Source organism: Orbilia oligospora (genome assembly GCF_000225545.1).
Source record: "Orbilia oligospora ATCC 24927 unplaced genomic scaffold scaffold00007, whole genome shotgun sequence".
Lineage (NCBI taxonomy): Eukaryota > Fungi > Ascomycota > Orbiliomycetes > Orbiliales > Orbiliaceae > Orbilia > Orbilia oligospora.
In genome coordinates this window covers 1,040,016-1,062,518 of record NW_011645564.1, presented here as the reverse complement: position 1 = coordinate 1,062,518, position 22,503 = coordinate 1,040,016, and the positions used below count along the sequence as shown (strand labels likewise).

General features: G+C 44.9%; 5 protein-coding genes across 5 annotated transcripts; 1 reads left to right on the top strand and 4 right to left on the bottom strand.

Annotated features, from left to right (window-relative positions):
- Positions 1–1,123: 1,123 nt before the first annotated feature.
- AOL_s00007g299 (uncharacterized protein) lies at positions 1,124–3,259 on the bottom strand (the record flags this gene model as incomplete). The annotated part of the gene is made up of 1 exon (XM_011120200.1): positions 1,124–3,259. One exon carries the CDS (start codon positions 3,257–3,259, stop codon positions 1,124–1,126), a length of 2,136 nt encoding a protein of 711 aa, XP_011118502.1.
- A 139-nt stretch (positions 3,260–3,398) lies between these two features.
- AOL_s00007g298 (uncharacterized protein) lies at positions 3,399–5,718 on the bottom strand (the record flags this gene model as incomplete). Its single annotated transcript, XM_011120199.1, has 3 exons — positions 3,399–3,675; positions 3,816–5,268; positions 5,322–5,718. The coding sequence occupies 3 exons, from the start codon at positions 5,716–5,718 to the stop codon at positions 3,399–3,401; spliced, it is 2,127 nt and encodes a 708-aa protein (XP_011118501.1).
- A 7,203-nt stretch (positions 5,719–12,921) lies between these two features.
- AOL_s00007g297 (uncharacterized protein) lies at positions 12,922–15,025 on the bottom strand (the record flags this gene model as incomplete). Its single annotated transcript, XM_011120198.1, has 6 exons — positions 12,922–13,098; positions 13,161–14,019; positions 14,095–14,313; positions 14,400–14,482; positions 14,549–14,685; positions 14,764–15,025. The coding sequence occupies 6 exons, from the start codon at positions 15,023–15,025 to the stop codon at positions 12,922–12,924; spliced, it is 1,737 nt and encodes a 578-aa protein (XP_011118500.1).
- Positions 15,026–15,866: 841 nt separating this feature from the next.
- On the bottom strand, positions 15,867–17,799 carry AOL_s00007g296 (uncharacterized protein; the record flags this gene model as incomplete). Its single annotated transcript, XM_011120197.1, has 3 exons — positions 15,867–16,217; positions 16,294–17,372; positions 17,445–17,799. 3 exons carry the CDS (start codon positions 17,797–17,799, stop codon positions 15,867–15,869), a joined length of 1,785 nt encoding a protein of 594 aa, XP_011118499.1.
- A 2,891-nt stretch (positions 17,800–20,690) lies between these two features.
- On the top strand, positions 20,691–21,820 carry AOL_s00007g295 (uncharacterized protein; the record flags this gene model as incomplete). The annotated part of the gene is made up of 4 exons (XM_011120196.1): positions 20,691–20,981; positions 21,058–21,250; positions 21,316–21,631; positions 21,715–21,820. The coding sequence occupies 4 exons, from the start codon at positions 20,691–20,693 to the stop codon at positions 21,818–21,820; spliced, it is 906 nt and encodes a 301-aa protein (XP_011118498.1).
- Positions 21,821–22,503: the final 683 nt, after the last annotated feature.

Sequence of the window (22,503 nt, the reverse complement as noted above, 5' to 3'; positions counted from 1 at the left end):
GTATGTACACATGTATCTACTTTTGAGGAATACTCCACAAAAGGGATCGGGCCAATCGCAGGTTTTGCGTGGCGAGGGCTACATACAGATCGTGCTCAGGTATTGATGCGAAGCTGCAATAGGTATAATTGTCAAAAAGGAGGTGACTATTATCATAATGGGAAGTCGTTAATGCCTCGGGTATCAAGAAAGGAAAGAATTTTACCTCGCTCGCTAGTTAGACTACCCTAGCTCCCGTTCGATTACTCTTCGCCGGATCGGAGAGGTGTGGTGCGATCGAAATAAAGGGGTGGGAGGATGCAGGTGCTGTGGTTGGGTGTGTGTTGCTTCTTCTAAAATACAACGTCCTCCGTAGATTCCCGAGGTATTCATCGGTTTTCAGGAGCCCGTACAGGTCTGTTTTGGGTAATTTTGGCTGGCCGAGGGACTGGGGAGCCGCCGAGCTAACAAAGAAGCAATATTTTGCATTTCATCTCGAGGCGAATCTCCCCAGGATGGGTCACGGAAGCTTGGAACGAAAATATGGACCGGAGTGGGAAAAAGCAGTTTGATGTCTGGGTGCTCAGGGAGGTAAAAGCAAAAGTATATTCCGGGGAATTCAGGTTGATTTCCCTCGGAAATCCGAACGCATCGAAAGAAAAGAAATAAATTTGTGACTAACAGAAAACGGTCGTTCACAGACTGCAAGAGTACAAGATGGTGAAAGTTGCCAAAAAGAGGCGCCGCCATGATATCTTGTTCCCTTTCCTGTTTTGTGCTAAGCGCAGATGTGATCCCGCCCAATCGCCAACTTTCCTTGCATAAAACCGCTAAAAGATGCATGACACAGAAAAACTTAAGAACCAAAAACGCCATCTCTAAGCACATGCCCCATTAAACCAATTATCATGCCATAATGTCGTGAAAAGTGTAAAAGGTACTTAGAAGAAAAGGAAAGAAAAGTCTCCATGAACATGTTCCCGATCTAGCTTAGAAGACAAGAAAGAAACATGAGGAAAGAATCTAAAAACGCCAAGCAATTTCAAACGTCCGTTGACCGATTTGAAACAAGAATGCCCCTAAAATAGTTGTGTCAACAGCACGACCTGCAGGTCGTTGTCGGGTTCCGCCACAATCTCTCAGCCTAGGTGAACTCCCAAACGCCACTCATTCGGTTCAATGAGCCAACAAAATTCATTGACGCTATACGTTGAGATTTTTGCAGGAGCTCCCATACAATCGTACGAAAGTAGATGTCCCGCTCATCTAACAATTTTTCAAGGACTTGCTCATGGGTCATTTCGTGATAGGTACCGTCGCCGGCAATGACCTGGAGGCGTTGGTCCGGGAAAATGGTTTTTTTGATGAAGTCCACTTTCTTTTCGGAATCCGGGATTTGCGTGAGAGGTTGGATATCAGTTGTCAACCCAATAACTGTCTTTCGATTGGCGGCATCCTCACTATCGGGATCGATGTTTTCCTTACGTCCGGTATCATGACGAGCAGTTATCGGGGCCGTTTTGACCATTTCGCTTAGTTCATGGAACAAAGATTCGCTCGTTGGGGTGATTCTATTCAAATTAAAGGTGAGCCGCCAGCGCTCTGCGGTCTCTGCCCATCCTCCGACCGGAAGTTCCACATTGTAAATCTGCTGGATCTTTCCAGCTTGTATTGGGTCAAGAATGAATTGGTCGGGCGTGTACCCAACCTCATTGTTTAAAACGATCGGTTTGTATACTTGATTGAATGAGAAGTCAACGGTGTCTTGGTTGTGGGTTTTTGGCATGAATTGTTCTATCTTAGGTTGGGGTATATACGGAGGGATCGGCGAAAAAATTGGCTGGAGAACGGGTTGAGTCGTCTTCGTTCTTCGAACTCGCTTTCGTTGACCATGCTCGTTCGTTCGAGGCCGACCGCGTTTTGGAGGAACATAGTCTGGCTGAGCCATAGCCTGGATTCGTCGTTGGCGTTTTGAACCCGGGACAATGGGCCTCCCACGTCCTCGTTTGATAGGTATAGAATGCGTTAAAGAAGTACCATCTACTGATTCTCCACCCGTAGGTTGCAGAAAGCTAGATTCACCACTTGCGATACCTGGTGGCGTTTCGGCGGAGAGTTCTCGCTCGAATTCTGGGGTGAAATCTGCTCGCGAAAGGTATTGGACAGAGGGATCTATAGCGTTGCAAGCTGCAGCGTACTCTTCGAGGTCAATAGTTTCGTCAGAGTCGAAGTTATTATCTTCAATACATGGCTGCAGGCCATATTCCTGTCTGAACCCGACCGATTGCGCGAAGGTCTGGGGCATCGAAAGGGACCTCTTTCCGGACCCAGCTATATTTTCGAGATCGATACCGTCATCGAGATCAGACCCAGCTGAGTTTCCAGATGTTTCTGCAAGTGGGGCGCGATTCATAGGGCGATATTTGCTTCGGCCGCCAGTTATGGGCGCCTTCCCCTTTGCTTTTGACATCATGCCTTCGGAATTGAAATCGTCGATACCATTATTATTGTTGGGTTTCAAGGCGCGCTTGCCGTTTGCGTTTGGGCCAATAGTCGATAAAGGCAATGCCAAATCTGCCTCTGGGGTTAATTGGTTCATGGGAGCAATTGGAGCCACCGAAGACATCCCAATAAGACCATATTCTCCACCAACGCCTGGGAGGATAAATGTGCCTGCCTCAGCTGTGCCGACCAGATCTTGGAAGTTGTCATATTCGGAGCTCCCAGAGTTATCAAGTTGAGGATCAATCGCCAAATTCCTTTCAATCGACATCGGATTGGGACTCGGCGAATCCTGTCCTAAGAATGGCTCAGAATAAATCTGCCCTTGCTCATAGAATTGATAACCAGGGCCGGCCGGGAGGAATAGCGAGGTTGGGTCCTGCGCAAAGAGCATAGAAGAAGGCAAGAACCCAGCTTCACAATCTATATCGTGAGGTGCATCTGGTTCACCATCATAGCCGACTTGCGACCCCGAGACGCCTGGAAGAAGAATGGCAGGATTCATGCTGAACTGAGAGAGTCCTGCGTTCCACTGCTCAAAAAAATCTGTCTCGCAGTCATCACCAATTTCTGGTTGGTCCATGGCACCGAAATTGAAATCGATAAGGGGATCGAGAGATCCGTCATCGTCCAAAATCTCCTTGAACTCGTCATTGAGATCCGCCATGACGGTAGCTCTAAAATGATGAGTGTCATTAGTAGGAGCGTATAAACTAGCTGGGAGATGTAGAGTTCTACACCCCTTTGAGAGCTTAGACTCGAGGGTAGAAGTCCACATGGATATCCAGGAAGCCAGTATGCAGGGGTAACCTCAAGCCGAATGTAGGTATTCTTACCAGCTGCCAACCCGGTTAATTAATATGATAGAATAGTATATATATATATATATCTATATATAATTTCACTTCTGCTAGATGTTATCGGGACAAATATATGAAGGCTAGCCGAAGATTGGGGAGTGCGATGAGCAAGTTTGCTTGATGCGATGGAAGCGATAGAGCATCTGCAAGGATGTGTGTTGATGGAGGAGGGAGGACAAAGAAGGAAGAGCGTGCAGGTTGCTCTTCTCTAGATGAAATTGTAACCGCCATTATTGCAGTGGTTACTGAGGGTTGACTAGAAGCCCGCCCGACGCTGCTGTTGGCGCCGTTGACCCCGGTTGAGGGGTTCAAGAGTGCAGAGGTATGCGGTGAGCTGTCACGTCACCTCAGCAGAACGTGTGGTAACTAAGGAGAAGAGCAGTTAGCTACAGTTATATAGGCACGTAGACACGTAGGCAATAGTCATGGCAGCTGAGCTATGGGCGGATAGAATAAAAATTAAACGATACTTACATTTTCTTCCACTTTGGCCAGTCGGCTTCTCTCTCCCTTCTCTCTTCAATCCAGCTTTCGTCTAGCAATCCAATGCATCCTGTGACAAGATCGACTTCGTGGATCTTTAGTATCTTCGTTTTGAAGAATAGCTTGTATGCAAAGTATTCCACCAACAACATGGGCACTGTTAGGTACTTCATCATGAAGTTCTTGATATCAGGCTTCCAGCTCTCCGTTGTGAAAAGGGCCGTCCAGAGAACTGCTAGAAACACCACGATATTTAAGGACAGTCCAAGGTAGGACCCAATTATCCCTCCTTGAGATCGATAAGCTAGCTGATCCAGAGAGTTTCCTTGTGCTTTCCAAGCAGCTCGAAACCGGATGTGACAAAGGCATATTGAACCCCATGTGAAAAAGGACCCTAATCCGCATATCGACAGTAGCCAATTGAAAACTTCGCCTTCCGTCTCATATCCAAGGGCTGACACATATGCTATGAAGCCGAAAAGCAAGGTTAGCAGCGTGGCTCTCATCGGTCGTCCCTCTCTATCGATGAATCTCAGCGCTGATGGGCCCTGACCCTGTTCTGCTATCGCCGCAATCACTCGAGAAGATGCGTAAACACAAGTGTTTGCTACGGATAGCACGGATAGTAGAACAACTCCGTTGAATATGTCCGGTAAGTACATTATTCCAGCACTTTTTATGGCGATAACAAATGGGGATGTTGATTTCCCTTCTGCGAGGAGCCGTGGGTCGTCGAATGGGACAAGGAATGTTACGATGAGAAGGGATATGAGATAAAAGCTAGTTAAGCTTGCATACGTCTTCTTTGTAGCCGTTGGGATCGATCTTCTGGGATTTCTTGTCTCAGCCGCAGCGAGTCCGAGAAGCTCAAACCCTCCAAATGAGAAAGCTGCATTTACGAAAACCGATACTACTCCCGTTATGCCGTTGAGAAAGGGGCCTGGTGGTTTCGTCCAAGTCTTCGCTCCAAGGTAGCTCCCTTCTGGACCTCCTGCAACGTCGATGGTGATCCCTAGGATGATGAAGCCAATTATTGCAAACACCTTGATAGTAGTGAAGATATTTTCGATCTCGGCGTATACTCTGATTCCAAATAAGTTGAAGGATACTATCGTTACGAAGAAAACCGTCACCCAAACCGCTCGGGGTGCCACTGCATCCATATTCCAATAGTCCAACACTGTCACGGCAACAACCAGCTCGAGCGGGAGCGTAATGGCCCATGATAACGCGTAGGTATAGTTTTGCGCAAATCCCCATGCCGGGTCGATAAATCGGATCGAATATGCTGCGAAAGAGCCGGCTATAGGATAAACGACAGCCAGTTCTGTAAGTGCTTGCATAGTACACCACATCAATACTGCAACAAAGGTATAACAGAGCATAACCGAACCGGGGCCGCCAGTCGCCAGTGCCGTCCCGGAACCTGAGAAAAGACCACTACCTAACGAAGACTATTCAGCACTAATATGTTAAACGGGTTACCATCGTATATACCTATACAACATCCAAGCACGATGACTTGCAAGTGCCGGCTACCCAGCTTTTTGCTCAATGGCGCGTTGGCAGTATTAAACGCTGCTTTGAGCGGATCTGGTAGATTATACCAGTTTTCCGCCAACAGTGATCCGTCGCTACCAGACTCGCCAGATGCGTAGCTTGAATGACGTCGGAACCCATCTCGCCAGTCCGAAAGCCTCTCCTTTATGCGGGCAGACAGTGGGGTATCGTGTTCGCTAATAAGCGACGGCGGGTATGCTATACTATCGTGTCGGTGATCATAGTATTCGAGAGCACGGCCCCATGGCACAGCTCCTGATGGAAGTGGTGTCCCTGAACCATGTTGCGATTGTTGGTCCCGGTCGGCTGTTGGTGTCGGGGGAACGAGCGCCATGCCTGACTTTATCGGATCGTAGGGAGCAATAAGTGGGTATACACAACGCTAGCGCGATAGCGTCACAGCTCATTGCGACCGTTGAAGACGTTGAGAATCCAAAGTAATATGAAATATTTTCGAAATTTTGGAGATTGAGAGACATAATTAATCAAGTGGGTCGAGTGTGAGTATTTTTAGGAGAAATCTCTTTTCTTAGTGGAAGTGCGCAGCCCCAATTTACGTGAGTTCCCTTTCGTTGATTCGATAGGCATCCAGATAACCGGCTTTCCAAGCAAAGAGATCTTGGGGCTGAGATGAGCGGGCGAATGCTAAATTGCCATTTCGGCTTATCATCCTAAGATATTCTTGGTTATCATGGCATTAACGAATGTGGTATACGAGGTTCCTCTTTTGGAAAGAGGTCAGACTAAGAACTATTCCAATTTCGGGAATCAGGTGGCCAAAACATTCTCCTTTTGGACATATTAACATAAGCCTAGCCACAAGAAAAGTCGACATGGCAGGAGAATACGTAAACCATTAATGCTACAGTTAAAATATGGATACGTGAAGAATACTACCTAGATATGATTAGCCCAGCTCTTTTGCACCTTCGGATTGGTATCCGATACTATCTAGGAATTCGCATAGTGATCAGTTAGGTCAGGTGCTAGCGCTAGCTTCGAATTCGCGAAGTTGCTAGCTTCTACGCTATAAATATATACCGGCACCTAGGTAGCTATAGTAAGAAAGGGATAGGCTACCTATAAAATTAAACGATGTGCTAAAGGATTCCTAATTCTTAAATTCAAATGTATATTAATGTTATTATCGCGGCAGCATAGATCTTGATAACGTATGCAATATAGGCGCTATAGGCAGACAACTATTGTAATATCATCCTTGCTCCATGACAAGTCAGATGAACATCTATATCCAGCTACCCCACGCATATAAGAAAATTAGAAATCCCTTCAGCAAAGGTACCTTTTCCATTGTAGCATATCGATATCATTTAATGGCGGGGTTTAGGTGAACGATTACCGTGTATGCTATGACAGCCTGGCGTGGACATAATTTCGACAATCATAATCTGTCGATCGGTTTCTTGGCCACCCATTTTGTTTCGTACTACATGCGCTGCGAACTTGCCGCGAAGTACCTAAAACTACCGACCTCAAATCTCTATCGTGCTCCGAAGCGTATACGCGCATCAATATAAGAATATTCGAATCGGCAGTAGGATATATACGCGTATACGTATCCAATTATTTTATAGAACTGTGGGGGCTCGGTATAAAATTTTAATTGCGTAGATTCCTTACGTATCTCCTCAGCGTCATGACGTTAGTGACTCGAGTACTCACGGTGTTTCCTACTACCTTGCAGGTGTATGGAGATTGTGATCGCAAAATTCCGAAGGCGCTTCGGAGAGATCAAGAGTTTCGTTCCGGCAAGTTACTATTCAAGATGCCCGCCCAGTCTGCAGATCTATGGCCTGATCAATCTTTGATTTGACATCATATCGGCCTAGAATCTTGTTCTTTCATTCTCCTTTGCTACTATTCATATAGGGGCCCAAATGAGGCTATGGCTCGCCTTTTTCAACTGGCTGTATCTACACAATATATACTTAAAGCCCGGAGTCCCAGCAACCAACGTTCATTCGATGCTAATACACCCAGAGCTAATGGCTTGGATATAAGGCTACCCTGATCAGTTTCAGATGAGATTGAATCCAAATCCGGCTTAAGCCTGCATAAGGTGACCAAATCCTCGAGGCCTCCTGAGCTTTATCCAACCATGTAGTTGAATAGGAGCGGACGTCTCCGGACTATGAAGTACTGGCATTGAGACATATCAAAAGCCAATCTGGTATGATAGAGGTGCCGACAAATCACGGAAATCTTCCCTCATATATATATGTGTACTTGCTACTCCGCCACTACCGGCTCGGTAACAATCTTTTAGCTTTAAGGTCGTGTTATGGCGGGACTTTGTGTATATTTTTCAAATTCCTAGCATTAGCACATGTCCATGCATAGCGATCACGGTCCAACTATATGGGTTTTAAGGTTGAAAAAAGTTCCTAAAAGCAAATAAAACCTTCTGTATAAGTTTTCACGAGATTTATTAGTCAAAATATCCCAGCTTAAAGGCCTCAGTACATATAGGTCGACCCGTTGGCTTTTGTCGGGCAGCGTATACTGCCACAAGATTGGATTGCAGTCCGATGCAGATGTGAATTCAGATATATTAATAATCCCTTAGTTATAACTTAATAAGGAAACTGTAAGCAAAACCCGCAAGCATCTTTGGGTAGAATTTGGGCCATATTTCAAATTTAGCAAGGGCGCGTATCATACTTTAGATTCATAATGAGCAGTCTCTGACGAGGCCAGTGTTGCATAATGTCGATATTTCGTTTAGGTATTGGAATGTATTAATACGAATACGAGGGTAAAACTAACCTATAGTAATTGCCGACAGATTTTAGACAACCTGATCCCATGCTCAATTCAGCATATAAATAGGTACTCTATTTTTTCATTAATTATTTGGCTAAGAGACTCTATAAAAAAGTATAAGACGCTGGGCCGGCTGGGTTTATGTTTACGTACATGCAGACTCGATCGCGATCGATTAACGGATTAAAAGTTCTAGCCTCGCTCGAGATTTAAAAGTTTAGATGAACGGTGTTGTGTTGATTTTGTTGTGAAATTGCAGGCAATCCACCATAACAGTCTCATACCGCATAGCAGCATGCACACTGTGCTATCGTATTTGTAATAGTGTATTTGCAATATTCAATACGTATACGCGACCAATCTCATCTGATAGTCTATTTGTAGCAATCTATAGCATACCTTTATGATAGATTTTACGTGGTGTCGGGCTATATTTTTCTATTTTTCAGAATTAGTGAATTCTGCGTTGTTAGCTATAGGATGAAACCGAGGATGTCTAATTCCGGGTCCTTGATAGCTCGTTCTCCGTACATTCAGTAGGATATCGTCATTTTCGGGTTCCAGTCCAGCTGGTAGTACTCTATGTACAATCTTACATGCATGCGACTTGGCCGTCTGAGTGATCGCCAACTTGTACTGAGCTGTACCCAGAATCGAGGGCTCGGAATAAGTTAACAAGGGTAGCCCGGTCTCATGACAGTTTTCAGGGACGTCTATCCCGAGCCTTGATAGTCGTCCCGATAGCCCGACAAAACTTCTCGCTCCCACGTCGCCTTGCTAGGCTGAGAGTTCCGGGTTACAGATAATACGAGCGCGAACTTCGAACCCGGCGAGAATTCGGTGTTCGTATTCTGATGTCATGCATGAATATATTTCTTTTCGACCCCGAGTCCGATTTAGAGAATCCTTCTAGATGCCTGAGGTCGCAGTCGGTCTGCAATTAGGCGAGACCGCATCTCTGGAGTCGATCTTTAACCCGCGTTGATATGCATGGCCGTTCCGAACCCTGTTGCGAGAGACGGGAGGGTTGGAGATGAAAGTTGAGAAGGATATATCGAAATTTGATAACAGGTCCGCCCGACATCCGTGTGCTGGGCCGTCCTTTGTCATGGGGTCGAGTAGTTCAGGAGTCAAGGGTGGAGCCCAAAATTTCCAGATATGGTAATTTTCTGGACCTTGGGGCTGCATTTTGGCAGCGACAGGTGTCAAGTGCCACGGGATGCAAGCCAACATCGGCAATCCCGCCGCCACCATTGCATAGGCCTTGGGGCATGGGCTCCCAACAATACTATTGGTGTGTTAGTCGAATCGGTTTTCTTGAAAGGGCACAATACGGATTACAAAGGAAGCAGGAAAGTACTAACGAGACGGCTTTGGCGTGCACGATGCATGTCGAACGGTGCACCTTACAACCCGTTAGATGTCAAAGCTCTCGCCAAAGACGCCTCAAAATCAAGAAATTAGACAATTTGTGAATAATCCAGGATTGCCGCACAATAAATTCCAGCTAGTGTCTGCATGGAATCGCACTCGGATATCCATTTCCATACATAGCATAGAATGCAGCTGAAAACACCTCAATCCGAATTGCCTACGAATCGGGATCGCCGGTCCTTCACTCACACGAAACGCCCAAGTTTGATGATGAAGCCTTATCGCTTAACCTACATGCGGGGCCACATCAAAAGCAGAGGTGACCCGACGCACGCCAGATGTTCCGTGGGATGCTCTTAACCTCTGCGTCATATATTTGCTCAAAGATATAATCGCTTTCGGAAATCCAGGCCACCGTAACCAACAGGGGAATGGTGAGCATCCACCAAATTTGCTCTTGTTGGTTCGGATACAGTGATCTTTTCGTACTTCAATTGCTGGCGAAAATTCGTTAGTTTAGGCGAAGCCCACGCTAAAGCCTTCAAGAATGACACATCGCCATGAGGTCGTATCGGATTTCATGATGGGGAATCGGAAAACAAGGTTAAGGTAGATATTATGCCACAATTGTACAACTGAGCCACATTGAAGCCATGCGTCAGATGTCAACAATGGCCTAGGACTCAGCGAGGCTGCGTATAAGGCCAGTCGACATGAATGAGCAAGCCAAGCTTAATTAAAGGGCAGGCTGGTGATGAGACACTCAACATTTGCTAACATGATAGCATGACCCTTCCATATCAGGACGTGCTCCGTATAGTTGGTTGTACGCTGTGGAACCAACTTTTTTTGGTGACCGCCTCGGTGCGTCTCTAGGAACCAGCCCCGCGTTCGGAAAGTAGGACAACGCTCAGTTAAAGACTCAACGCTGACAGAGCTGATTTCCCCACCACACCAGCCCGCATGCCAGAACATCATCAAGGGTACGAAATCTCCACAATGCCTCATTAGAACCTTTTCAGGCGAAAATGCCATCGTGTTGTTTCTTCTCTTTCAGGTGTCATATAGGTACTTTTAGACAATGTACCTCTTCATCGGGACCCTCCAGGTTTGTTGTTCGACCGTGGGTCTTCCCCTGGGTCAGGAAATTTCTTTTTCTGAATTATCTCTCGAACCTTTTCGAGTTGGTCAATTGTGATGTGAATTACGGTGGCAGTGTAGGCGACTGGGGCCACGAGAAATACGAGTATACTAGTGAGAACGGCTCTGTGGACCCGGAGACTAGCTCGGGGTCCTGGTGTAATTATTCGACGTATTGCGACAACGTCAAAATGTAGGATTAAAGGAGATTCAGGGAAGTTAATTGTACGGCGACCGTGTAGGGATCCCTAAAAGATCTCCCATAACTGAGGTATCAAGGATCCTAGAATTGTGGCTGGCTGAGAATATGTATTGAAATCTGTTTGTGGAGTTGGTCATTAGGCGACTATTAGCTTGATCTGCCCTATCTTTTATACCAGCTGGCAATTTTCGTTGTTTTGGGTTATTGATTCGAGATTTGTTTGTTAGCAAGCTTACGTTATTATGCCGAGAATAGGTCATAGGTTGGCAAGCTCATGCTTCACCCCTGCTCCTTGTATGCACATCGCGAGTTTGGAACGTTTTCTCCCCCTCAAGATGCATATCATGTCTTCTAGGGAATGCTTTCTGATTTGATGAGATCGTGGATTCGACAGGATCACCCCAGGAGACGAAATATGCGAACGGCTAGGTGCAGGCCGGACAGTTGTTTCAAAGCGCTTTTCGGGGTTTCAAGGACAGGCCAGGCAGGCTTTGGGATGATAGTCACGAGTATAGGCAGTAGCAGTGGTGAACTGGGTCCTATTTACAGAATGTCTTAGAATCTAGGGAAATGTCTCACCCATCTGGCACACACATTTGGCTGGGAACCCAGTCAACTTTATCAGATCCTACGAATGCCTGTACCCTGGCTTCTATAAAGGTTGCGATCCTAGGAATCCAGTGTTTAACATTTTTCCGGGGATGCGTACGTACGGGGTGCATATCGGACTACTCAAGCTGATATTTCTTTCTATCCAAAGAATTAATTCAGGACTCGGTGGGGTCAGTACTGTTGAAGGAATCCCGGTAGCGCTGGCAACAAATCCCGTGGTACTTGTTACTTTTTGCAGGGGCAGCAGACAGCCGAAGGGTGACAATATATAACCAGGCTGTATAATAATTGCTACAGCGATCAATTTATAATTCATTATGAGAGTGGCCATGCCTTGGCAGCCTTCTTATACAATCGTTGAATCCATGGTAAAACTAACAAAACAGTTCTAAGTTCGAAAATAGATAAATAAAATCTTAGAGCCCATAATTCCTAGGATCCTAGCCGAGTGGATAGGTGCATGTTAGCCCGGTATTAAAAAGTTCGTAACACTGAGTATTCGGTGTAACGTTCTGAGATATAGTAAAGCTTCGTAGTTAATTAATCGAATAGTCGAGTCGGCATCTGCTCTGCAGAGTTGCACTGTGGAACTTCATGATGGTATTTCAGGTATACAAAATCGGCCGGTACGCTCATGATCAGAGTATATCGTATCCTTAATTAGTAAGGATATATACCATGTCTAGACCTGAGACTAGCGGATATCTTTGTAGTCGCCATGCATGCTATGATCATAATTGTGACTTTAGTTCTTCTCTTTGAGACATCTAAGATCAAATATTATAAATTTATTCATGATATATATTTTGATATATCTGACATACCATCGAATCATATGCAACTATAACACAGGAACGTTGAACTTTTCAATCTGAAACTCCGCCATTTTTTGAAAAGAAAATTTCTCAAGATTGCGGTTTCGAGATTTTACGCTGTATTAACGATGCCTTCCTCTAATGGTTTCCTCAGAGCTTTCCCAAATGGAGCGCTGCTGGTCTGGCTTTGCCTAGACTTGGTTACGAGACTGGGACCCCATACTGCGTTTCTTTTGAAAATACAACGCAAGGCCTTCATATTTGTGTTGCTCGTGGTTGCGAGCCCTTAGGCTGTCCCTAACTTCACTTCCAACACTTGGTAACAACTGTGGCGATAGTAAAGATATTAGTTCTATTGGGTCGCAATAGTCCAAATTTAATATTGTTTACATGCTTAATTTGTTAACGCCTTCGAGAAAGCTAGATGTACACTTATAATCTTATAGGTCCATGCAGCCCATAGACATCGAGAGCCACCCCCAAAACATAACTTACTCGAGCCTTTTTTCCTGTACAAACAATCCTATTAAAAATGCGGATGCAGCGCTTAGTAAAGTTACGCCTGGAGAGATAATACGTTAGCATTTCACGTCTACTTTCGATTTTTTCCTTATTTTACATCAGTTTTTCGAGCGATTTCGCTTCTCTCGGGGATTTCCGGTCTAGGCGCGAGGTGCTTACCGTAAGAATATTTCAGGCTTGTAACATAACTGGACACTACGATCTCTCTAGTGTCTCCCTTCAACTTGCCAATATACTGGACATCCTTGATCGCTTTTTCGATAATCTTGTAGAGAGATACCCAGTTAACATGGCATAATGCTTAAGAAGAGAGAGGAATGGCCATACCTTTTCGCTTCCAGGTCCCGTCAACCTTTGGCCTAAAATTCGTCTTACCACGTTTTCTAAAACCACATTGACAGCACTGACACCAGCAACTGCCCCCAAGCTAGACGACAAATATAAACCCATGGTCGCAACTGCATAGTGTTCCTTCTCTAATCCTGCTGTCATCGCTACGAAACTAGCTGCTTGCGATAGTCCCATACCGAACCCTCCTGGGAAGATATACAGGGACTCCAGGAATCCAGTATGACCATTCCAGCGTAGAATTAGAAGGGTTGAGGCAACAGTCGATATTATTCCGGCAAGTACCAAGATGAGCTTATACCTCCCAGTCCTTTTCACGGAGATACCAGTTATTAGGCCACCTATCACGTTTCCGACAACCGCAGGGACAAGTTGGGCTCCAGCTTCAGTGACGGAGCTGTTGCGTGTGATTTGGAAGTACCGGGGTACTGTATACATTATCCCGATTTGAGAAACAGTAGAAAATGCTAGCGATCCATAGCTTGTTGCGATATTATTTTTGGTGAGGAGGTGTAATGGAAATATGGGTTCGGAGGCGACATATATTTCGACGAAAGCGAAAGATACGAGAAAAATAAGAGAGGCGATAGATAAACCAATAATATAGGGGGAACCCCATGCCAATCTTTGACCACCAAGGTCAAGAACTAGTAAAAATCCGACAATAGTTACCGCGAGGAGGAAAGAACCAAGAAAATCTATCCGGGCAAGCTTTGATTTTTGAGTCTCTGGTACCGCAGGCTCCGCAGTATTAGTCGGGGTAGGGGTAGTGTTGCTCAATCGAAGAGCAACAAGTATTCCAGCTAAACCTACGAGTGGTGCTTGTCCACCGAAAGACCTATTCTCTATTAGTTCTCGAGTTCACCAAGTAACTAGATCTGCCAGGATAGACACAAAAAATTGGTATATTTACCATCGCCATCCAACGGTGTCCGTTAAATAACCACCCACAGGGCCTCCTAAACTCCTACCCGTCGTAGCGGCAATATTGACATACGCCCGCCAGGCAGCCACGTCACGCTGGGGTACGAGATCTGTGATCAAAATACTGACTAAAACCATCATTCCGGCCCCACCAATTCCGCTGATTGCTCTTCCAACAATCACACCTGTGAGAGAATGCGCAACCCCACTATGTATGATAAAGTTAGATTCATGACCGCCTAGCCATTAATATTTCATTTAGACGCTTGTGCAGATAAATATATTGGCTCCTACCTGTACAGACAACCAACGCCGAAGAATGCGTATGCAATCAAAACCATAGCTTTTCGGCCATATATGTCACTGAGCTTCCCATACTATTTCCACAAGCGCTCGGTATTAGTGGAGCGCGTTTAGAACCAAACATCATAAAAATATCTTACCAGAGGCTGAAGTGCACACATGGTAAGCATATACGACGTCACTAGCCAGCTAGCATCGTCTAATCGGCCAAACTCCGAAGATATGACACCGTTCGTAGCCAGGACAAAAGAACCATCTCCACTGGCAATAAAGACCCCTACGGGATGTCAAATCCCCGTGTTAGTTTAGATCGGGATATATGACACTTAAAAGCAGCAGGTTTTCACGTATATACCAAGTAGTAAAACGGTGATAATCTGGGCTGGCGTTTTATTTTCCGCCTTTTTCGTGATATCGTCGTCTTTTGCATTATTTAGTAACCGCGCTTCTTCGTCCGCATCGAGGAGTGAAGAATTTGAGAGTTGATAGGAGTTGTCTGTCGAGATTGAAATGGTGTCTACTTCAGACTCTGCAATTGAGGAGACCCGTTTCGAAGAGCCCGGGTCATTGACTGTTCCGTAGTCATTGGATTTTTTATCGGGATCAGTTCGCGCCATGATAGCGATTTAACTCTATTGCGCAATTGCGACTGGTCAATTGGTATTGGGGTGGCTCGATAGGTACCGGTGCTGAAAAGCTAATACAGGAAACACCTACTTACCCTAGAAGTATTATAGATCAAAGAGCGCAAACTTCTGGCCTGAAGACTTTTTCAAAAGGAAGGGTTTTAAGAGTCATAAAAACCCGGCAACGGCGGAAAAGAAGGGGTACTACTGCGACGCCTGTAGGTATGTAGCATTGGTAAGCTAACCGGCTAATAGCTTGAAACTGCGTATACACGTGGGGGAGCAGTGTATTAGCTATCTTGTTGCCGACAATTTGGTACTCGGAACTCGGAGACTGCTATCGAACGACTGGATCCAGGTTGGTGGGTCGGCCGAACGATTGCGTGACGCAGGGAATGGTGCACGCCATATAAATATTCTTCAGGCTGAGTATTTCGCCGATACGGCGGCAAACTTGAGGAAGAAATTTTTTAGATTATAGAAGTGGAGGTATAGTTTTAACAGGTGGCGATAAATCGCTATCGTGCTATAAGTCGAAACATCTTCGATATCTCGCAGATATGGTATCGTAGGCGAAGAGCGGGCAGCGGGGCAGCCGAGAGCTCTTGTTCATCGTGAATTACATCAATTGGCCAATAGGAATAAAATGAACTTGCATAAGGGGCGAGGATTGCCTGCCTAGGAGCTGGCCAAGTTTTCTTGTACATGATAAATTATTTTAGAAGGAAATTTCGAAACAACTGATTAACTACTTTTGTAACCCTCTACTTGCAGTCTTCGTGCAGCGGGGCCTGCAAGTCGTTTAGCCTCTCAGAAGACTTGCAGTACTATATTACACCCAATGACTCCAATGTATTCCATTTCGAGTATAGCTCAGGGCATCTTGTGGCCCCTCAGCGTCGATAATATACCCAGCCTCGCACCTATCAAATCTAACTGATTCCTGGTGCTTATAAAAAGTATCATATTGCTCTTGCAAAGCGTCGGGAAGAACATCTACATCTCCTTCTGGGTGGAGTTTCTGCCATGGTTTGACGCATACTGTTCCTTTGCAAGATTTTAATACTAGTAGTAGAGAATCCAACCTGTCAATGACGCGGATCAATGGAGCACCGAGAATTGTGAGAGACGAATCATGATCGGCGTAACCCGGATATATATTGCGTAGTTGAAATGGATCAGACTGCAGTTCCCCAATATCAATATTAGCAATTGCGCAATCGACAGAATTTAAAATAAATAAGAGAATTCATGCGTACCGTGAGATCGTAGAGTTGATGCTCGTTGTTACACCAAACGGAATAGTATAAATTGTAGTTTTCACCAATGATTCTCAATGCCTTGTAGGTATTATTCCAGAAGAGAGTGCCGCCGTAGCTACCCTCCTCGACGGCAAATCCCCAGTACTCAACATTGACATGCTCATGACGTCTCTTTTCTTGCTTGACCCTTTCAAGAGGAATTGCCAATCCGTCAAAATCCTCCCTCAATGGGATTCCTGCGATTTCAAAGAGAGTCGGGGCGACATCAATGTGAGTCGTAACTGCATTTGACACGGCGCCTTCCGCAATCCCGGGTCCGCGAACGATAAACGGAACGCGGATGTCATCTTCGAAACCACATTCTTTACCGGGATTCAAACGATGTTGACTAACGTGGAATCCATTATCTGCAGTGTAGAAAATATAGGTATTATCTAATTGTCCGTTTTCTTCGAGACGCTTAAAGATACCGTCTACGAGCTCATCAACTCCCTGTAGAGCGCGGAGACGCTGACGGTAGTAATAATCGTTGTGATCAACCCAAGTCTTGTTTAATTGTGGGCGTTCAGCGATCCAATTGACGCCCGACGGTTTGTCTGGATTAAAATGTGGAGTTCTTGGAACCTTAGCATCTGGGAATAGGTGTTCATGTCGCTTCAAAGGAATAGGCTCGCTGAAGGTAACTTTTTCGATATCACTTATATCGCTGATATCGCCTTCGACATTGCTGTGAGGTGCTACTGGCGCCAAGGCAAGGAAAAATGGTTTCTCGGACGCAATTGCATCGTCTAGGAGCGCATTTGACTTATCAATCAAAATATCAATGGTGTGCTGTCCGTGATATATGATTGGGGGTTCGTGGTTGCGCTGATAGGCGGGATTCAAGTAGTTATAAGTCCAGGGATCAAGCAAGAAATCTGATGTGGTGAACCCTTTAACGTGAGGATTGTTGTAGTTTTTAGTAGTATGTGCGTTGAATAGTTTCCCCGTGTAGTAGGTATTGTAACCGGCTTCTTGAAGCCATACGGGTAGAAAGTTCTCATTGAAGCCCTGAGCTACAAATTTAGGGTATCCACCTGTGGCCATAAAAAGAACATCGTCAATAAACAAGGACTTTAACAGGGTTGGTTATGGCTGGACCGGCTTACCATAAGGGGGGTTGACATCTGTCACATTCGTATTATGCGAATGTCTACCGGTCCAAAGGCTGACTCTAGACGGGCAGCAGAGGGCGGTTGTGACAAAGTGGTTTCGGAATAGAGTGCCCTTGTCTAGCAAATGTTTCTGAACAAAGGGCATGTAGTCCAGAGAGTTCATTTCAATATCCTGGTCATCTGTCAGGATAAAAATGATGTTGGGTTTCTGCGTAGAAGAACCAGTCTTCAATGGGCCCTTCTGACCAGCGGCCGGGTCAAGGGGCTTCTGGTCATTAGGAGACCCTGCCCAAGGGACAGCGGATGCCACTCCGGCGTAAAGCAGAATGTTCTTTAATGCGAGTCCCATCATAAAAGTTTCGACTTCGAAGCTCGAGTACAGTTATAAAAATGTCCCAAACACCATAAAGGATCAATTATGTTCTGCTTCAGGCGCCCATTTATACCCATTCCTTATCGACAACCCCACGCCGGTCAAATCAGCTAACCCCCCGTCATCGGCACGTCAATAGCTCCGTGCGTCCTTAGCCATGTAGTCGGAATCGCCCATCCTATTGGACAATTGAGTAGCAGCCGGGATTTCATGAAGCTGCACGGCAACCGTTATCCGGGTTTCTGCCGTAGATATCGGATTTAAATCCATTTTGGAGGGAGAAAGATGGCACCCTGTTGCATTTTGGAGGCGGCGGCGTTGCGTTGGATATGATCGAATATGTGGAGAATATGGCGACATCACTTTCTATAGCCCGGCGAAATGTTCAAGTCGAGGAATTCGGAATCAAAGAGTTTATAGGGGGATTTATACCTAGTTTAAAGTTTAGCTAGCTTGTAGTCTAGATCTATAGATAAGGTACTTTTGAAGTTTAGTTACTTTTGTAATTCGCCGACATACTGTACATGCGTGCATCAGCTTGAGCTCAGGTATACCGGTACATATCCGGGTTTTAATTCTGAATTCTTCCAGCTGCCGGGCCCACGCTACAAAGGTTTCACGAGTCATATGCACATAGCCACTGAACTCAGAATACAGAGTAACTGCACTCTATCCATCGAGGTTGCCATGTCTAAAACTGTTAACCTTTTGGGTTCAGAGAATTAATTAGTATTATTAGCATCGTCTCAGTGTTGCCTTGTTTTGCAGATCTGGTTCACAATCGATATCGGTAGCTCTGGTATCCGGGAATTACACGTTTATATATACAATTGCACGTTGATATATAGTGCAGCCATTTTCTCTTGCCTAACTTGCTGGATTCCCAGGAACTGCCAGGCCAGGGTGGGTTCTTTCTCAAAGATATATTACTAGTGCTGCATTCGCCTAATGTGGGTTATCTATTCTATTTTATTTAACCAGTAGACCACCGGATTTCATACGGCTCTTATTTTCGCCCGATTCCATATACCACTTTAACGGCTTTTGAATGCTTTGCTGAACGTTCTGAATCCTTCAAATGTGTATTTGGGCAATGGAATAAAATCGAGTTGGGCATGGGTCGTATTGCCCAAAACTTAACCAGGCGCAGTGCTCAGTAGTTATTAAGTAAGTACTGGGCAAGACGGTACGAGTTCAGGTTAGGTTCGTGTTGGCCATTGGATCCTCGTTAGTTCTGTATTGGTTCCTTACGCGTTCCTTAATGCTAACTAGTACTAGTATAGTGTTGGTTCCTGGTCGTTTAACTACTAGCTCCTCGCTGGTTTCCCATCGCTATTAGACATGGGCACATTAATTTTTGCTGGTTCGTAACTCTTGGACCTAGGCATCGTCGTAAACTAGTAAAATTTATATTATTTTTGCTTCAAGTCGGCCACGATCAGCTAATTACATTATATTAACAACCAGTTCCAAACTTAGTTATTGATGTATGTAATCCTCTAATTTATTAGCTAGAAATTCCTTGTCGACCATCTTTTGACTGGCTCGCATATCTAACCACCCCGCCGCTCGTCTCAAAGAGCTAACAACTCGGCTGCAAGTACTGTCCTCATAGCCATACTGCGCTGCAAACCTCCACAAGATACCTATCGATCTGACAACGCTTTTTTTCTTTAATTTTGTAATTTTTCAATGTTCCAATTTTTCAAAAGAGTTTTGAATATGGTTTCCACTAGCTATGCCCCACTAGCTATCCAGCTGACCAGTCGTAGACGGGAAAATATATAGTTGACTGATTTATCTAAGGTCGGAACGTTCGAACTTCTCGTAGTATTTGAATGGAAAAGTTCTAGAGAAATATAAAAACTGCCCAAACAAGAAAAAGATATTCGGGATGACTCGGGTTACACAGGTATACCCGTTCTGAGTAATATATCAATACCGTACCTCAGCTTCGCAGAAAATTTCGAAAACACTTTGCTCCTATTATGGAGGCTCGGATATCCTCATCCGTCCTTCCCAAAGTCGGCAAACTTGAAGCGAAGATTTTGTGCATTTATGCAGGAACACACCTAATCTAAACCATCTTGAGGGATTCGCTCCACCTTGATGTTTGCTCTCAACAAACAATCCTAACTAAGAGCGGCCACATTCCTACCGTGTTCACAGGGTTTCTGCATTCGTTAGCCAGCACGGCCTGAGCAGACTGGCGAGCTGGATGCATCTATAGGTCAGACACTGGTCCCTGTCCTCAGTTGAACTTCCCATAGTCCACGGCCCTCTCACATTTCCGATTGCCGTAGTTCGACAGCTATACCTAATTATTAGGTTTTGAAACCTCGGGCCGGGACCTTGAAACTAACCAAAATGCAACCTATCATAATTCTAGAAACCAAAACGCTTCTTTGTCGAAGGTTTTCAACATTTTATGATACCTACTCCACTTTTTAGAGCTATTGTGGGTATGCGCATAGACAACAATCAATATACCCCAGCTATTCGGCTTGTGACGCCCATGTCAAGCTTTTGAAATCCTCGAAATATTTCCCCGGATGGTGATGATCTTCATACTTAGAGCAAGCTTGTCAAGGTTGCAATGGACCGAGATCCGTCGCGATATGGTTATCGAGACGATCCATAGACCTTTGATAGCAATTTTATGAAGATATAGAGAGTAATATTTGGTGTATATATACTGGGCTTGATTTCCACTTTATCCTCAATAAAACATTCTTCACAAGCATCAAATCAACAGAGAACCAACTGGCTCCAAACTATTTATACTTATAACTGTCAAATACCTTCTTTTTCCTATAAACCTCACAATCACACACTGCATTTAAAATTTAAAAACATACCGTTTCAAAATGAAGTTCACAGTATTCGCCACAATATCTCTTCTTATTACGTCCAGCGTTGCTAGAAGATGTGCGAATGTTGAAGTACCAGAAGAATTAAGGCAGGAAGCTGCCCGTTTCAGAGCTCTAAGCGCGAGCAGCCTCCGTGCTTCAATCACCGGTGCTGATGCCCTTCGCAAATCCGGCGGATACAATGATCCCACAACTCGGACTCAGAAAATCAAGCTCTACATCCACAATGTCTACATCAATCGGACTGCTGAAGGTGGATACATCCCGAACTCCGACATGGAAAAACAGGTTCGTACTATCCAACCAAATACCCTTACCTTCTCTATGTATTAACAGCTTTTACTAACTTAAAATTTAAAACCAGGCCAAAGCTTTGAACGAGCATTATGCTCAGACCGGTATCTACTTCGATCTTCGCAGGGTCACCCATACCAAAAACGCCACTTGGGCGACCTGCGAAAGAGACACTCCTATTGAACAAGATATGAAGCGTACTATCCGAAAGGGTGACTATGGTGATATGAACTTGTACCTTCGCCCACTTCAAGGGTGGCTCGGTAAGTACATGAATCGTTGAAATGCTGTCTAATACATAGAATGATATATATTAACAAAGGTTTAGGATGGTGTACATTCCCAAAGGATGTTGTCCGCGGCTCGGATGATTACTGGAAGGACGGATGCGACGTCCTCCAGTCCACAGTTCCTGGTGGGACTTTCTTCCCTTACAACGAAGGAAAGACATCCACCCACGAAATTGGCCATTGGCTGGGACTTCTTCATACTTTCCAGGGCGGTTGCGACGAAGGTGATTTGATTGATGACACTCCAGCTGAGGCAATCTACACTGACGGCTGCCCAATTGGAAAGGACACTTGCGTCGGACCAGCATACCCAGGTGTTGACCCTATCCACAACTTCATGGATTATTCTGATGAGTAAGTTACAAACGTAACGCATGAAACTTTGGGCTTTAAAGCTTTGTCTCCGTCAGAGTTGGTAGCTAATATCTTCCTTTTAGTGCCTGCTTGAACCAGTTTACTCCTGGCCAGACCGTCAGAATCTACCAGACTTGGGATAGATACCGTGCTCCATGGAAGTCTAACTCCAGCTATACCGGATACTAATTTTGCTCGATGGCTGGAATTCTGTTCTATATAGCATCTATATTGTTAGTGTATTGATCTGTTAGCTATTTTCTGCATGATAGCGTCTCGGATAGCATTTTTGTGGAGTAGAAGTATTGGGTTTTTTGAAAGTCCGACGAGAGTTTGTATCTAGATTTGCTCTTAAAATGATTCTTTTAATAGAATAATATATATCCTCTAAGTGAAATATTCATGATGCGAGCCTTTTTATTGTGATATTAATTGAAGTCATGTCAACCAAGCGAAAATGGCACCTTGCAGAGCACTTACCTTCCTCCCGACTGCAAGGCAATCCTCTGAACAAATAGGTATAGTATAGTAAATGTACGTAGAACTGAAAAGAGGAATGACATATATATGTCCACCATGGTAAAGAACCAAGTACTAGAAGAGTATTGATACGTTACGTGAAGCTCGATAGTATACATAGCCATTCTTTGGTCTCAGACCAAACCTAGGGTGCAAAATAGCCTCGATGCTTTGCATTGGTGCGTGGTGTTAGCAGCTTAGCTAGTACTCTACGTAGCCCATAAATGCGCAACGTTACACAAATTCAGAAATTGTTGATCCGTTCGTGCAGCGATGATCCCGATTTGAAGCGGGTATAACTGGGTGTGTATTCGGTTGGATTTTAATTTTGAGTACATAAAAATAATTATAGA